The sequence below is a fragment of the Mus caroli genome, chromosome 7 (genome assembly GCF_900094665.2).
Source record: "Mus caroli chromosome 7, CAROLI_EIJ_v1.1, whole genome shotgun sequence".
Classification (NCBI taxonomy): Eukaryota; Metazoa; Chordata; class Mammalia; order Rodentia; family Muridae; genus Mus; species Mus caroli.
In genome coordinates, this window is record NC_034576.1 from 48,114,814 (window position 1) to 48,131,138 (window position 16,325).

Genomic DNA, 16,325 nt, shown 5'->3' on the forward strand with positions numbered 1-16,325 from the left:
CCACGGCTTCCCACCCACCCAACTTTCCATCCCAAAGGGTTCCTTTCCAAATTAAACAAGGAAATGAGAAATGGTGCCCATAGCCAGATGTGTGTCCAGTGGTCGATAGATGGGCATTGTTGTAATGATCCTGATCATAAAAATAAGTCTCCATGACCGCACAGCCCTGCCCAGGGCCAGCATACATTGGGATCAATAAACATCTTCTGGGTAAGTCAGACCCACAGACTGGGCCTGTCTGGGATTTCTAACTCAGAAGTGCTCAGCTGGCTAATTATGTCTGGAGAAACTATAGAAACTTCCTGAGGCGGTCAGCGCTCCAGGATGAATGGATATTACATATAGGACTGCCGACTACCGGAGCACTAATTTTATTCTCAGTGTCACTAGGGCCTGTGTGTGGTTGAAAATAATAGAGTTGCCTTGTCACCGGGATTTTACAAGGCAGACTCACTGGGGATTTCTCACTGTGGCCATCTGCACCCGGGTGGCTGCAGAGATCCAGTACCTTCATCCCCAGTGTGGGTGATGCTGATGTTGCCCAAGTAGAGAGCACCACACCTAAAAGAGGCTTCTGACCCTCTTTCCAGATTTACTCTGTGTGTGTGTGTGTGTGTGCGCGCGCGCGCACAAGGGCATGCCTGCCCAGGTGCCCATGGAGTTCTAGGTGGCAATGAGCTACCTAGCAAAAGTGCTGGGAACCAAACTCTGGTCCTCTGCAAGACATCATCATTGTAACACTATCATTGTAACACTATCATTGTGACATCATCATTGTAACACTATCATTGTGACATCATCATTGTAACATTATCATTGTAACACTATCATTGTGACATTATCATTGTAATATTATTGTATCATACACATCACAATAATTTTCTCATATTCATCCCTTTGCCCTCTTCTGTCCTGCTCCCTGCACTTGTGGGTCCCCTATGCCTCTTCATAGGTTGGTCCCTTCTGTTTTTAATGTGTGTGTGTGTGTAGACAGACAGACAGACAGATAATTTCTGACTCTTTTGTCCAAAGCTGTGACATCTTCTGAGTTGAAAAGACCACTGAGCATCATCTAGCCTAGTGGCTTTGAGTATCTTGGAGCTGTGGGGAGCTTTTGTAATAGGCTAGGTATGACAGTGTACACCTTCAATATCAAACGTTAAGATGTGGAGGGAGGCAGGAGGATTAGGGGTTCAAGAGGAGTCTTACTACATAGAGAGTTCAAGATCAGTCTAGGCTAGATAAAAAACGAGGTGGGGAGGGGAAAGAGGGAGGAAAGTCTAATATGCTAGTAGACCTGGGGTAGTGGAATCCTGAGCAGGGAGGTAGGGCTGCCCAAGGGGATCCTGATGGCTCTCCTTTACTAGCAGCTATCCTAGATGCCTCTGCAAAGCACTGAGATCTAGGGTCCCCAAACTGAAGGCAGCGGGCTGACAGTCAGGCACCAAGAATCTCTCGGGGGCCCAAGCTCTCCTCTCAGCATTTCAGTCGACAGGATACAGAACCTCTTCCAGATCTGGATGCCGCTAAAGAGACTCCCACCTAGTCAGCCATTGAAAACATGGCCTCTCAAACTCATACACACACATACACAAGAGAATTGTGGGGTGAACCTTCTAGGGGCTGCCTCGCTCTGCCCCAAGTGTGACTCACCTTGGGCTGGAAGACATGGTTCTCCTTCCCGAGGTGGTCCACGATCCCAAAGATGCAGAGCGGTCCAGCAAAGCCCAACAGGTCAGCCAGGATACGGAATGTGCTGCTGAGGACCAGGCGTCTCCCAAAGGCATGGCAGAGAGCCCTCCAGATGGCCCGGGCGCCCTGCTGGCTCTGCGTGTCTTTCCGCTGCCAAGAGATTCCCACAGACAGGTCAGAGTGGCCGAGGGCTCAGCCACAGAGAGCCCCTCCTTCCAGGTCACCCCTGGATCCTGCTGCCCAGGGAAACCCTGTGGCCATGCTGTCTGTGGACAGGTGAACTTCAGTAGGAAACTACAGTATCAAGAGATGTGTGACAGGGCAGATCAAATGGGGAAACTGAGGCCAGAGGCATCATCAAGTCACAGTGCCGGTAGGGGTCACATGATCAGCATAGCGCCATCTTGATGGATTGACGTCTGCCATGCTCACTCATTACCGTCTGTTTCAATGTTTCTTTGAGTGCCAGGCAGACACACTGAAGGAATGCTGGGCAGGGCATGGAATTGCAGGGCCTCAGCTTCCTCCTTACTGGTAAGAGCCGACCCCAGCCTGGACAAATCTACAGAGATGGTGTAAGAACCAAGCCAACACCTTGCACTCCACACTGGGTGGAAACCTCCATCATTACAGCCACTGTACTTCAAAAGGAAGAGTACCGGGGATGGATGGGAGAGTCATGTAGAGCCACATCCCTTACCAAGCCGGAGCTTCCCCATTTTAACAGTGAGCATTTGGGACATGCTAACTTGAACTATAAGGGCCACTCCAACCATGACCTATGAGCATTTGGCCCTAGACTTCTGTACAACTGAGGGTGAGCCTTTTTCCTTCCTGGGTCTCCGGGGTTTGTCCTTCTACCCTCTGAAATCCTCATCTGTGACTGCATGGAAAGGCAGGTGGTGGGTGTGTCTGGACTCACTGACCGCCTGGGCATCGAAGGCCGCGCAGAGTCGCTGATAGTTGGTGAGGGCTCTCATGGCTATGGGCAGCTTCCCGATGGCCCGCAGGTCGATGGGCTTCCTGTGGGCAGTCTTGATGAAGGCATTCATCCACCAGTAGGTCCCCTTTGATAGCAGGTTCACGAAGGGCTGCAGAAAGCGCACCCCCAGGTCCTGCAGGTCCTCGGGAGGCTTCACTTCCCTTGGCGTCTTGAAGAAGATGTATCTCTGTGGGCACACAGGCGTGGTGCAGAGCTAGAGGCTGGGCAAGTCCACTATCACCCAGCAAAGGTCTAGGTGTGATGGTCTGCACTTGACCACCAAGAAATGTGCCCATCTATGGCTTGTAACTGCTCCAGAAAAAGGGCCCCCAGGACACCAGTTCCAGGGCTTCCTTGTCTTGTGGCTGGCTGTTCACTGAAGCTGTGTTTAAGCTGAGCTAGGGAAGAACTGGGGTCACCACTGCATGATGGTTAATGTGGCCTGTCAACATCACCTAGGAGACAAGCCTTTGGGCATTTGTCTGTAAGACGCATCCATACTGGGTTAATTAGGGAGGAAAATTTGCCTAAATGTGATGGTTTGTATATGCTTGGCCTGGCTGAGGGTGTGATGATCTCTGCAGGTACCGGGTACTCATTTACAAAATGCCCCCATCCCCAGACACACACATATATATGTGTGTGTGTGTGTGTGTGTGTGTGTGTGTGCTTGTGTGTATGTGTGTGTGTGTGTATGTATATGGAGAGAGACAGAGATAGAGAAAGAGACAGAGACAGAGAAAGAGCGAGACAGAGAAACTCACCGTGGCTCAAAGTATCTCTGGTTGGCCTATATTAACTCACTATGTAGATCTAAAATTCATAGAGATCCACCTGTTTCTGCCTCCTAAGTGCTGGGATTAAAGGTATGAGCAACTAACTATGCCTGGATAACTAAAATATAATTTTCAAATGTTCTGAAGAAGAGGGCAAGAGGCTGAGTGTGGTAGCACGTGCTTTTAACCCTAGCACTCAGAAGGCAGAGGCAAGTGGAACTCTGTGAGTTCAAGGCCAGCTTGGTCTACAAAGTGGGTCTAGGACAATCAAAGCTACACAGAGAAATCCTTTTTCAAAAAACTGGAGAGAGAGAGAGAGAGAGAGAGAGAGAGAGAGAGAGAGAGAGAGAGAGAGAATATGAGAGATCGAGCTAGGCGCTTGCGTCAGCACATCTCTCGTGACCAGTTGCTTCACACTCCTGCCCGCCAAGCCTTTCCTGCCACTGTGACCTTACCCTTAAACACTGAGCCAAAGGAAACCCTCTCGTCCCTAAGTTGTTTTTACCAGCCACATTGTCAGAGCAAGAGCAAAAGTGACTAAGACCTGCTGAGTTTGCAGAGCCTGAAGTCATGTGGCCCTGGTTCGAATCCTGCCTCAGGTATATGCTAGCAAACCTCATGTAACGTGTTATTAACGGGAGTGATGCGCACATCCCAGGGTTGCTGTGAAGGATCAGTTGTGGGAGGGAAGGTAAGGAAGTTATCGCTCTCAGGGACCACTAACTGAAAGCAGAAAAGTCTGACAGGCACATTCAAGAGCCACCTACAGCCAGCCGAAGGCCCTAACAAGCAAGAGTCACCACCCTGTGTGAGGGCTGGAGAGCAGGCAAAGCACTGTCTCTCTCAGTGCGGGTCACTCACAGCCTTCTGCCGGCAGCCTATAACACTGGTTTCACTTTAAAATGCAAGCACATGCCCTTTGCTTAAGCAACTCCCTTCCTGGGCATCTCTCCCACAGAACAGTGTGGCAATACACAGAGAGGTTAGCATGTTCCATATACCGCTGCATGAAGTCAAGAACATGGCAGTGAAGTGAATGTCTACCCATAGAACAATGGCTGCACCAATCACAGCTCATCTGCGTGGTGGAATACTATACAGCCACAAAAAGACTGGACTGTCAGCTCGGGCAGCTTGGAGGGAGGCCTAAGAAATGCTAGCCGAGACGGCCATGACTCAGAGCATGGTATATAATATGATCTATTACCATAAAACAAATATTGAAGGGAAAAGCATTTTTTACTTATGTGGGTTGAGGGAAAATGATGTCATATTAGTAAAAATAATATGGGAAGTGCATAGGCTGTTAGTTTGAGTTACCCGGGACAGCAGGGTTAGGCAAAGGTACTTAGTCTAAGGTGGAGAAGAGAGAGGGAAGGAGGATAAAGGATGATAAAGCAAAAGAAACAGCCAAGCACTCAGGAGATGTGGTGATTTGAATATGCTTGGCCCAGGGAGTGGCACCATTAGGAGGTGTGGCCTTATTGGAGGAAGCGTGTCCCTGGGGGGTGGGCTTTGAGAACTTCCTCCTAGCTGCCTGAGGATCCAGTTTTCTCCTGTTTGTCTTTGGAACAAGATATAAAACTCTTGGCTCCTCCAGCACCATGCCTACCTGGATGCTGCCATGTTTCCCTCCATGATGATAATGGACTGAACCTCAGAACCTGTAAGCCAGCCCCAATTAAATGTTGTCCTTTATAAGTCTAGCCTTGGTCATGTATCTGTTCACAGCAGTAAAATTATAACTAAGACAGCAGGCTAAGGCAGGAGGGTAGAAAATTTGATAGCAACTTGGGCGACATACCTTGTCTCAAAAACAGACAAACAAACAAACAAACAGAAAAACCAAAAACCAACCACCCAAAACAGAACACGAGAGGCACTTGAACTGTGGCCTCTGCTTGCTCATGAGTGCACCACCGAGCCCCCACCCCCACCCCCCGCCCAGCAAAAGAAGCAGAGAGGAGCAGACGATTCCTCTTCTCTGCGAGAGTCAACCTTTCCTCACGCTTCCCTCTCCCTCTGGGTACCTGGGGTGAAGGGCTCCCCAAAAACCTACCTATGGCCTCAGTGACCTGCCTTGGGCAGGCAATACAGCGAGGTCTCATGAGCTCTGCTGAGTGGTGGCAGTGCCCAGGTGCAGGAGCCAGAGTGGTCCCTGGGTCAGCGCCACTCTGCCCACTTCCCCGCTTACCCGCACCCGGATGACATTGATCTCCACAAGCAGCAGCATCCCGTAGAGGATCACCAGAAGCCCCGTGAGGCAGAAGCGCAGCTGAGAGAAGCCGATGGCATGGTCATAGAACTTGACGAACTTGATGGTCTTAGTGATGAAGGCCAAGGTCCAGTAGATAAGCAGAGCTGTGGAGGAGAGAGGGGAGGAGAGGATGCCGATCACACAGGTGTGCACCTCTACAGGCATGCAAGCATGTGGGAGAAGAGGGCACGCGTGTTCAGGAGGCACGGGGGAGGGGGTGTGCATGTGTGACTATCATATCGTTCCCTTGATCAACCATTGATGAGCTGACCACTGTGTCACACAGTCTCACGTGTGTCTGAGAATCACCTTGAACTTCTGGCCTGGTTCTAGTTGTCTGGCCTCCACCTTCCAAGTGCTGGGATTACAAGTGTGAGCCACCACATTTGGCTCCAGGGTCCCTTTGAGATGCGGACCGGGCATCATAACACTCACAGCAGATGTGCTAAGAAAGTTTGATGGCACTGCAAGTCCAAGTCAGGAAGTTATCAATGGTGGTGGTGCAATGTCCCCTTGAATTCAGCTAAGCTACGGGCCCTGTGCCAGGCGAGCACTCTAAGGTGTTTTCTCATTCATTCCTTACCACAGCCTTGAGGAGGGAAGAGGCTTGTCACCTCCCTTTCAACAACTCAAGGGGACTAAGGCCCCTTGCTGAAGGTTGGGTAACCCATGCAAGGCTATGGTGGCTGTGATGGTTTATATATGCTTGGCCCAGGGAGTGACACTATTAGGAGATGTGGCCTTGTTGGAGTAGGTGCATCACTGTGGGTGTGGGCTTAAGACCCTCACCCTAGCTGCCCGGAAGCCAGTATTCTGCTAGCAGCCTTCAGATGAAGATGTAGAACTCTCAGCTCCTCCTGTACCATGCCTGCCTGGATGCTGCCATGATGATAATGCTGCCATAACCTTGATGATAATGGATTGAACCTCTGAACAAGTAAGCCAGCCCCAATTAAATGTTGACATGTATAACACTTGCCTTGGCCATGGTGTCTGTTCACAGAAGTAAAACCCTAACTAAGACAGTGACATTAAGCTGCAGAGCTGGGCTAGCCAGTCTGTGGTGACTTCAAGTGGAATTCCCAACCCTAAATTCTCAGTAAGATGGGGACATTTTAGTGATCATTCAATCCGTCCTGTTTGTTTTGGATAAGAACACGAAGACCCCGAGAGATGAATTAGGCATGTTCACTGACAACGCGTGATGGCCAGAAGGTGACCCCAAGTCCCTTTCCTCACAGCCCAGTGGCCACAGCATCCCATCTTGGAAGCCTGCGGCTATGGAAGACACAGTGACTTCCTGCTCCATGGGGCAGTACAGTACAGTGATTGGCGATAGAGCCCTGCAGCCAGGCTCACTGGATTTACACACAATGGTTGGATGGCCTTGGATAAGCCATGTAGCATCAAGTGCGTCCAATCTGTGGCCCAGGGAAGCTATGAACACGGCTGAACACTAAACCGTAAACTTAAAACACTATCGATTTTGGTGTTTGTAGGCAGTGCAGAGTCCTCAAGTGTAGATTTTGTACCTGACGAGATCACATTGTAATGTCAAAAGGTCAAACACACGTGGCACTGTAACCCACTTAGATGTGAAGGTCCTCATCCATCACTGGGGACAGTGACAGCATGGTCCAAAGAAGCAATGTGTGGAAAGCATTTAGCACAGGGAGCCTGGCGTGCAGCATGGCTGCTCTTTGGGTATTAGCTGCTGATGCTTTTATGAAGGCTGGATTTCAGATTTGGGGCACTAGGCTTCAGAAGTCCCGGGTGGATTCTGTCCTAAATTCTCACCCCTCCCCCTCAACTGCTAACTTGTCACTATCAGCTTGTGAGAGCAAACCCCAGCACAGCTAGCTGAGTGGCCCTGGCAGGGGTGTTGATGCTGGCCAGCTCCAGCATCCCTTGTCTCTGGAGTACTGCACATATTCAGTGAGGCCAGCTTCAGCCACACACCCCCAAGGTGGGCTACACGGAGTAAATGAGATTTGTGCTCTGATCTCCACCTGAGTCATCAGGCCATCGTTTGAGAAAAAAGATGAGATCTGTTTGGCCTGGCTGTGGGCTGAGAAGCAGGTCAAGACACCAGGCCTCACCATGTGGCCAGGATTGAGGGTGGGCAAGAGGAGAGAGGACAAGGGCTCCCGCTCAGGACTGCGGTGATGGCCCCTCCCTTGTGCTGGTCTCCAGGTCACAGGGATCCATAGGATGAGTATCTTTTGCCCAGACAGAGACGGTCACCTCCTGGGGCAGAGAGTTGGTCTTGTCTCTGTGTCTGGATTCTATAGCAAGTCTGTGACTTAGGCAAGGAGAACTTAGTGTTCCTACCCAGATGAGAAACTAAGGCCCAAAGAGCCCAAGTGTCTTCTGCAAGGCACAGAGGAAGTTGGTGGGGGAGCCAGGATGAGGTCCAGAAGGTCCCCTCCCACAGTGCCAGGCCCCAACATGTCTCTGGTACAGCAGCTTCCGTTGGGCTGAGAGAAGCCGGAGCCAGGCAGTAGGTGTGAGTGGGGATATGCAGAGTTCTAGGCTCTAGACCCCTTGACACTTCTCTCCATTTGTCTCCCACTCCCAGGTCCTGCACATTACACCTGCACATCTGGATCCCACCCCCGCTCCATGGCCTACCACATCTGGGCCACCCTCATGCCCTCCCTTGACTACCTCAGGAACTTTGTCACTGGCTGTCACTTCCCCTTGCCCTCCCTCTATGACCTTCATAGCATCATGTTCAAGAGCTCTAGTTGCACCCGCGGTCACAACCGTCATTCACAGTACTCAAGGACAGGCCTGTGGTCCATCTCTGTCATCCTAGCATTTGGCAGTGGGAAAGAAGAGGATCAGGAGTTCAAAGTCGTCCTTGGCTACATAGTGAGTTTGAAGCTAACCTGGTCAACATGAGATCCTGCCTCAAAAAAACCAAGCAACCAATCAACAATAACAACAAAGAAATCAAAGCAAAGAAACCTCCACAATAATAATAATAATAATAATAATAATAATAATAATAATAATAATAAATAGTGATAGAAATCCAAATGTCCACCAATAGACGAATGGATAGCAAAATATGTCCTAGCCAGATAGTGGAAAGAAACTTTGATACATGCTACAACATGGACCACTTAGAATAATTATTCTAAGTAAAGTAACTAAATTACAAAAGGATTAAAAAGTCCTTAATGAAGTTCTATAAAGACAGAGAGTGGAATGCTAGGCCCGCGGGCTAGGGAAGGGAGAAGGAGGCCTTAGTGTCTATTTAATGAGTTTAGAGCCTTGGTTTGGGAAGGCGGAAGGTCCTGGGGACAGACAGTGGTGATGTCTGCATAGCGTGTAAATGTCCTCAATATCACAGGACCGCACACATGATGGCTGACACGGCCGATACCATGTTATAGACATATGAACACACACATGAAACCCCAAAAGAGGCAAGAGAACCTCAAATTTGAGATCAACCAGGGCTACACTGGGAGGTCTTATTACAAAAATAGGAAGAAATGAACAAGCGACAACCATAACAACAACAACAACAACCAAAAGGCAATCAGCTGCCCATCGCTGCTGGGGTACCCTGTGCTGTGCTGTGCTGGTAGAGGACCAGCACCCTGTGCTGTGTGGCCTTCTGTCTGACAATTCCAGCTCCTTCCTGCTGCCCTGCCTCCAGCTGTTCTTTCTCTTTCCGCTCTGGGCCTTTGCACGCACTCTCAGCTCTCCCTGAAGCCCACCTGCCTCTCCTTTCTCTCTCCTGCTGCTCCTCAGCGCATACCTTTCTTCAGGGTCCTCTGGGGCCCCAGGATATCATTTCATGAGCTAGTTTAAGTTGTGGGACTCCAGGCCTGGGACCAGAGGCGGGCCTCCAAATCGGGCGGCTTTTCCACGGACTGCCCTCTATCCCTGTAGCTTAGCACCTCCCCACTCCCTCTTTTGCCTGATCAAGAATTTCTAGACCTATGGAGCTTTTTCTAGGGCAAAACTCCAACCAGGGGGGCCGAGGAAAGGGAAGACATCACTGATTTCTTGGAAGGCACGGAACCATCCATGGTGCTGATTTGTGCCTGGAAGATGGAATCCCGAGTGCTTGTGGGAAAATTGGAAAATTTCAGGTGCCGGTAGTGTTTGTAAGACTCAGCTTAGCCAGGCCCTGCTAGGTCAGGTGGGGGAGGGTCCTCTTGGGGACTGCTGTCTGAAGCTTGGAGCTTCATCTGTTCTTCTGGCTGCTACTCCAGACATACCCATTCATTCACATGGGGCCCTGGGGCAGGGGCATGGCTGGAGAGTCCCAATGGAACATTGCACCGACCATAGGAAAGTAGACCAGTGACTAGACAGTAGGAAAATGTCATCTGTGCCCCAAGGCGAGGCAGCCATACCACTTCAGCACAGAGAACTCCAGATTCTAGTGTCTTTTATTACATGCTATGACCCATGAATGCCAGTGGCTTGCTGACACAGGATCAGAGGCAACTGCAAACTACTGTAGGCTATGCAGTAGCAGATCTACAGACTTACTGCTTGGTGGCAGGAACACAGCTTGAGGATCCTTTGAAGCAGCTAGAAGCCTGCTCACGTGCCTCAGTTTGGTGATGCATCTGGGTACAAGAATAGACTAGACCAAGTCTCCCACCCGTGAAGGCAGACTTCCTGCTCCGTAGAAGGACAATAATGGGACCCACCTCACAGGGCTGTGGCAAGGATTGAGTTAATATGAGCCTGGTGTGTAGGAAATGCTCAATGAGTGTTTGCTGGTGTTGTTTTAAACCTTTGTATGTCATATCTGTATGCCACACAGGGGAGCCACGGCTCCAACAGAGCTACTGTGGGTATTAGTGAGAGGAGCCATGTAGGGAGGGTGTGGAGCACAGAGCCCAGCCCACGGTACACAGTCCATAAAGGGCAGGCAGCATGGCTGCTATTTCTGCCTGGCACCCCTACCACTCACGTCAGAAGCTGCAAGCTGAGTGTCTAAGTCGGCCAGCCTTAGGTTTTGGTCCTGGGCCTTTCTCTTCTCCCCCATGAGACTTCATCCGGGCATCAGACACCACCCACATCAGCTGAACGCATCTCCTGCCCCACCCTCCCCCAAACACCCAATTCATTTACCTTACTGTCTCCTTGACCCTGGGAGTTGACCATTTTGGTGATGTTTCAAATCAAATATGCCTGAAGCCCTGATCCACATCTTGTCCTTAACTCCTACCCTGAGGCCATCTTAGTGACCAGGGACACTTTTCACAGAGTGGTCAGACTCCACATTTCCACAGGTGGCCCTGCTCACTGGGCTTGGTTGTGTTGGTCTCACAGTCAGAGGACCTCCGCTGGCTGGCTCTGCACAGATAACCACACCCACCATCGTCCTCCCTGAGCCCAGCTTGCTTTCCTCCCCAGCATTCTCAGCACCTGCTCCTTGGTTCATCTTTGCCCATCTGTCTCCTCCTCCAGACAACAAGTTCCACAGAGGCAGAGACCTTCTCTTCATCCCTGGTTCCTAGCCTGGATTGGTTGCCTGGAGAAAGTTCTCGGTAAATGTTAGCTGGAGAAGGGAAGGCTTCCCGCGTCCTTACCAATCAGCAGCTTGGGGAAGTTAGAGGTCTCAATGTTGTGATAGTAGACCACAGAGGTGATGGCAGCCATGAAAGCCATCCCAGCTGGCATGTACAAATGGAGGTGGCGGGATTCTGTCACCCTGTGGTGGGAGAAGAAAGAGGGGAAATGAGAGGGGGGATGTGGGTGTGGCCAGCACACAGTAGGGCAGCACAGGTCTTGTGCTTACTGTCCAACACACAGTAGTGTCTTGGATAACCACGGCATCCCTTCATAGGCTGGTGATTCTTCCCAGCCTGTATCTCAAACATTCCGTGCATCCCAATTTGCTTAGTACCAGCCCCATTTAATGGGAGCGGCACAGGTCAGCACGGGCAGTGTCTGTGGGCACTGTACTAATGATGCCGATGGCAGTCCAGGTTTGCTGAGTATCAGCCATGTGCCAAGCATGATTCTAGGTATCTTGTGAGTGGTAAATTGTTTAATTAAGCCCCATAAAGTGAGCACCCAGTCATGCTATTCTATAATCAAGGCAATTAAGGTCCAGATTGGCTAAGCAACATGTCCAAGACCAGCCTTTGTTCTTCTCAGGGCTGAGAGAGACCTCTGTGCTAGCTGGATGGGGTACAGAGACAATCCACACTTGGGGCCAGTTCTACTCTTAGACCTCAGCGTCCACCAAGAAATGCAAGAGATTGCCTTAGCTTTCTTGATCACACCCATCCTACAGACAGCAAAACACAGACCAGCCCAGTCCAACACTAAAGGGCCAGGCAACAGGGCAGCCACCAACCTCTCTAGCACTACCCAGCCTGTTCTTTCTGTACCAGCAATGTTGGAAACCCTCTCCATCCCCAGAGGGCCTGTTTTAGCCTCCTGCCTCAGTAATGTCCTTGCTACATTATAAAGCTATACTGCTATGCTATGCTATGCTATGCTATGCTATGCTATGCTATGCTATGCTATGCTATACTGCTGGACCCATCAGGCCAAGAACCCTTGCCCTGGAGAAGCTAAGCATAGGCAAAGACCAGAGCTTCTCTCTGACTCAAGAGCCCACGACAGGGCTACTCCAGATGGACTAAAGGCTAAGAGAAAGCAAAGGAGTGGGGTACCAACCAGGGAAGAGGTGGAACCAGGCTGGGCTTTGAAGAATAAGTATTTGTTTAGCAGAGTTGTCATGCCACATGGAGAAGCGCACCATGCCACAGGCCAATGTGAAAATGGGGAGCCACAGGTCAGATCTATGACATCACAGATCACCCCCCTTTCATGTCTCTTCCTCAGTCCTGTTGACTCAGGGGTGTTGGCCTGAAGACCAGGAGCCCAGCATCCAGCTGCAGATGAGCATCCTGCCTTGGAGGAGACACACTGAGCAGGCCTGGGGTACAGGCACAGCCACACAATGTCGGGGGTGGGAATAGTAGCAAAAGTGGCTGTCTGGGCTGTTTCCTGCCAGTCCCCATGTCGTGTGCATAGATCCTCTGCCCCAGACTCTACGGCTGGGCTCTGGACCTTGTGTGTTTCCTCATTTTGCCTTCCTCAAAAAGGTAGAAAAGACACAGCACAGAAAGGCTGAGTAACATACAGGACCCACAGTTGGCACTGAGCAGAAGGGTCAGCAGAAAGCCCGGGGCTCCCTCCTCTCCAGTGGGGGCATTTTCCTGTCACCCAGCCAATTATAACCTAGAGGTATTACTGATGGCCCGGGGGCTCACAACCCCCTCTCCTCAGTACATAGTGCCACTTTGGCAGGGTCCTGGGTGGGAGTGGGGGAGTACAGACTTGTCACTCGCTACTTAAGTATCAGTATCCTTTCTGGTATTCTTGTTGGTCTGGGAGGCTTTGATCAGCAGTAGGGCCTGGTGCCTTGTCCAGGAGAGACATGCAATTAGTATTGACGCCTGGATACTGGGGCAGTGGCAGGGTTGAGCACAGTCTAATAGAAGCTCAGAGAAGCTGACCTCAGATGCTCCAGGCAATGTCCGCCAACAGCTGTGACATCAACTGACACAGTCCCTGAGGCTCACTGACTCCTCCATTCCGTTCCATATCCCCTTCTGTCTGTCTCTCAGGACACACTTCATCTCCCACCATAGTCATCCCCCATCCACCCCCTGACTCTGCCTGCCACCCTCTGGCCTGTCCAGCACACACTTAGCCTTCTGTCAAGGAGTGCTGTGCCGAAGGCATCTATCTCTCTTGGTCTCAAAGCTGCAAGTTAAATTCAACTCAGGCAGGCTGAAGTCCCCCTCTTAGCTCCAGATCTGATGCTCAGCCACAGAGCCATGGCTTCCTTCCATGTGTCTACTGCTTCCGCCTTCTCCGTTCCTCTATCCCCCATGGTCTAGCCTCATTCCCAGGATCATCTCTGCAGACCTAGCTTTCCCCTAGGCCTCAAATCATGATAGCCTAAATCACGCTTGTCACCTCTGCTACAGCCCAGGCACGCCTGTTCCTCATCCTTCTCCGTCCAGTGCCGTAGTCTCTCCCCCTGCCCCACCCCACAGCAGAACACTTGTCATCCATCCAGGCTCAGCTCCAAAGCCCCCTCCACCATGGAACCTATCTGACACTGCCTTCTGATCTGTTCCTCCCAGATCATGTCTGTGTGGTAGGATTTGATTTATCGTCCTAGGAGTCAATGTTTGCAGAGCTTTTTGTGGGCTGTGCACTGTGAATGCAAAGAGGACGGGCATCCCAGATCTCACATTCTGACAGCTTTGCGAATGGAAACTTGGACACACATTCCGGTCTGTAGGAGAGGTGAGGGAAGGGGTGAATGTGAGGACAAGAGTGGGGCTAGAGGCAGGTGGGGCTGTATCAGGATAAAGATGAGGGCCCAGAGATCCTTGTATCTTGTAAATGAATGGGAACCAAGGAGGGGCCTTCAGTAAGAACAAGTGACAGGATTTAATGTCCCCTCACGCACTTGAGTCACTTTCAGAGAGACCGGGTATTGCCCACAGCAGCTGGGACACTCTGACAAGGCTCTCCAATGGTCTCACGGGGAACTGGTACAGAAATCTGCATCCTCTTTATTCTCCAGACTGATGGTGGGCCCTGCATCTCATATGTGCCTAAGGCCTGGTCCAGTTCACACCAGGTACTGGTTTACAGAAGGCAGGTGAGCAGGCACAGGGAGGGTCTCCTGCAGCTTCCCCACATGTCCCCTGGAGCTCACTTACCCGTCAGACAGGACGCCCTCAGCAATCTCACACACCAGGACAAAGAGCAGCATGAAGGTAAGGATCCAGCGCAGGTTGTGGCCGGGGAAATGGAGCCAGGTGCTGTGGTGAATGTGCACCTTGGAGCTCTGGCTGCCCCATCCTGTGGGGAGAAAAGGCAGGACGCCCACCTGGAGGCCCGGCATGGCCATAAGGAGACCATGCAAATCCTCCTTCCCCAGGGCTGAGGATATGAACTGGATATCCAGGCACAATGCCTGAGCCTGCAGGCTGGTCCTAAGCAGGGACCACCACACTGATCTCTTGTGTGACTGTCTACCCATTCTGTTTCGTTTCTGCTAGACACATGGGCATGCATTGCATGTTTCCTTGCTAGTTCCGGCTCATCATTTACCTCTGTCAGTAACTAGCAGCTTCCTTCTGCAGCAGCTCTTTTTTTTTTTTTTTGAGACGGGGTCTTATGTTGCCCACATGAGCCTTGAACTTCCTATGTAACTGAAGATGACCTTAAACTCCTGCCCCCACCTCCCAAGAACCGGGATTTCCAGGATAGCTCGGCTCAGCAACTTTTTACTAATTTACTTCAATGGCCACCTCGGCCTTCTTTCCTAAAGAGTTTTAAAGATTTGCTATTTCTCTTAATTAATGTAAATGAACAGCCAGAACTCTTTGAACAGAGCTGATTGGCCTGAGAGATTCAGGATGTGGAGAGGAGGGGACCAGACTGGGCGCCCAACTTTATAGACCACTTTCAGGCAAGCGAGCGGAGCCGTGAGTCGAAGGGGTTCCTAAATCTGATCTGAGTTGACTCACACTGTCCTGAAGAAGTTACAAGAGAAGAACTCGTGCCTTGTGGGGTGGCGGGGTACCGGCACCCAAACTCTATCTCCTTGCAACATGGAACGGACCCCGGACCTGGGAAAGGCTCTGCCCAAAGTCGGGAAGTTGGGCCGCCGGAACAACTCGCTGACCTCCACCACCAACCTCCCTGGCTGGAGCCTGCGCTCCCTCCCGAGTCCAGTTGCAGCGGTGACAGCACCGCGGCCCGGGGAAAGGATGGCCTGGCTCCCGCCGCAGCGCCACTCCGGGTGAGGCCGATTCCCTGGCGTGCAGAGCCCCATCCCGAGTCAGGCTCTGCGGTAGCAAAACTTGGGGATCCCTAAGGTCGCCAGCGCCCATCGTGTCTGGCGCGAGTTCAAGGATAGGGGAGGGTGCGAGGGAGTTAAAAAAAAAAAAAAAAAGAGAGAGAGAGACGCACAGCAGGGGACCCAGGAAGACCGGCAAGCCGGTGGTGCGGGACTGCCGGGGCCGCGCGCCACCCCCACCCTGGCCACTCGTCCTTCCCCCACGCGTCCTCCCGCCCTCCGTCGCGGCGCGCGCGCTCACCGATGAAGAGGATGGGGAAAGTGATGAAGAGCAGGAAGACATGTGGCACCACGTTGAGCGCGTCCACGAAGCAGCCGTTGTTGAGGACACCTTGGTCCACCCGGTAGGCGGCCGAGTGGTTCTCGGTACCGCAGAAGGCCAAGGGCATGGTGGCGCGCGCACGGGCTCGGCTCGGGCTCCGCGCGCCTCCCGCGCCTCTGTTCCTCGCAGCACCCTGGGCTCCCGCAAGGCCCGCCCCGGCCCGCCCCGCCCCCACCTGCCGCTGGGCCCCGCCCTTCCAGCTGCTCTTGTGGGGCGAGGGTGGGGTCTCACCCAATGCGCACGTGCGTTGGGTGCGCAGGCGAGGCGGTGTCTGAGTGGGAGTAGTAACCAAGATGATCCGGGTGAGCCCCGAGTGCGTGGATTTGGGATTCCCGAATGTAGATTCGCTGGAGCTCGGCTCAGCTGGATGTAGATCAGAGGGGTCCCCATGGGAACAGAGTGGCACAAGCCCGCAC

The 16,325-nt window shown here is 51.8% G+C and overlaps 1 protein-coding gene across 3 annotated transcripts in view; it reads right to left on the bottom strand.

Annotated features, from left to right (window-relative positions):
- The window catches only part of Abcc8 (ATP binding cassette subfamily C member 8), a 75,050-nt gene extending 58,996 nt beyond the window's left edge, over nt 1-16,054 (bottom strand). For 2 of the 3 annotated variants that reach the window (XM_021166988.2, XM_021166984.1), the window contains exons 1-6: nt 15,829-16,054; nt 14,443-14,584; nt 11,275-11,396; nt 5,645-5,811; nt 2,619-2,861; nt 1,654-1,842 (exon numbers count right to left, since the gene is read on the bottom strand). In XM_021166988.2, coding sequence (XP_021022647.1) covers nt 1,654-1,842; nt 2,619-2,861; nt 5,645-5,811; nt 11,275-11,396; nt 14,443-14,584; nt 15,829-15,976 — 1,011 coding nt within the window. In that variant the 5' untranslated portion in view covers nt 15,977-16,054. The remainder of the gene's footprint in view (nt 1-1,653; nt 1,843-2,618; nt 2,862-5,644; nt 5,812-11,274; nt 11,397-14,442; nt 14,585-15,828) is intronic. The other variant, XM_021166986.2, reaches the window with a different exon arrangement.
- Nucleotides 16,055-16,325: the final 271 nt, after the last annotated feature.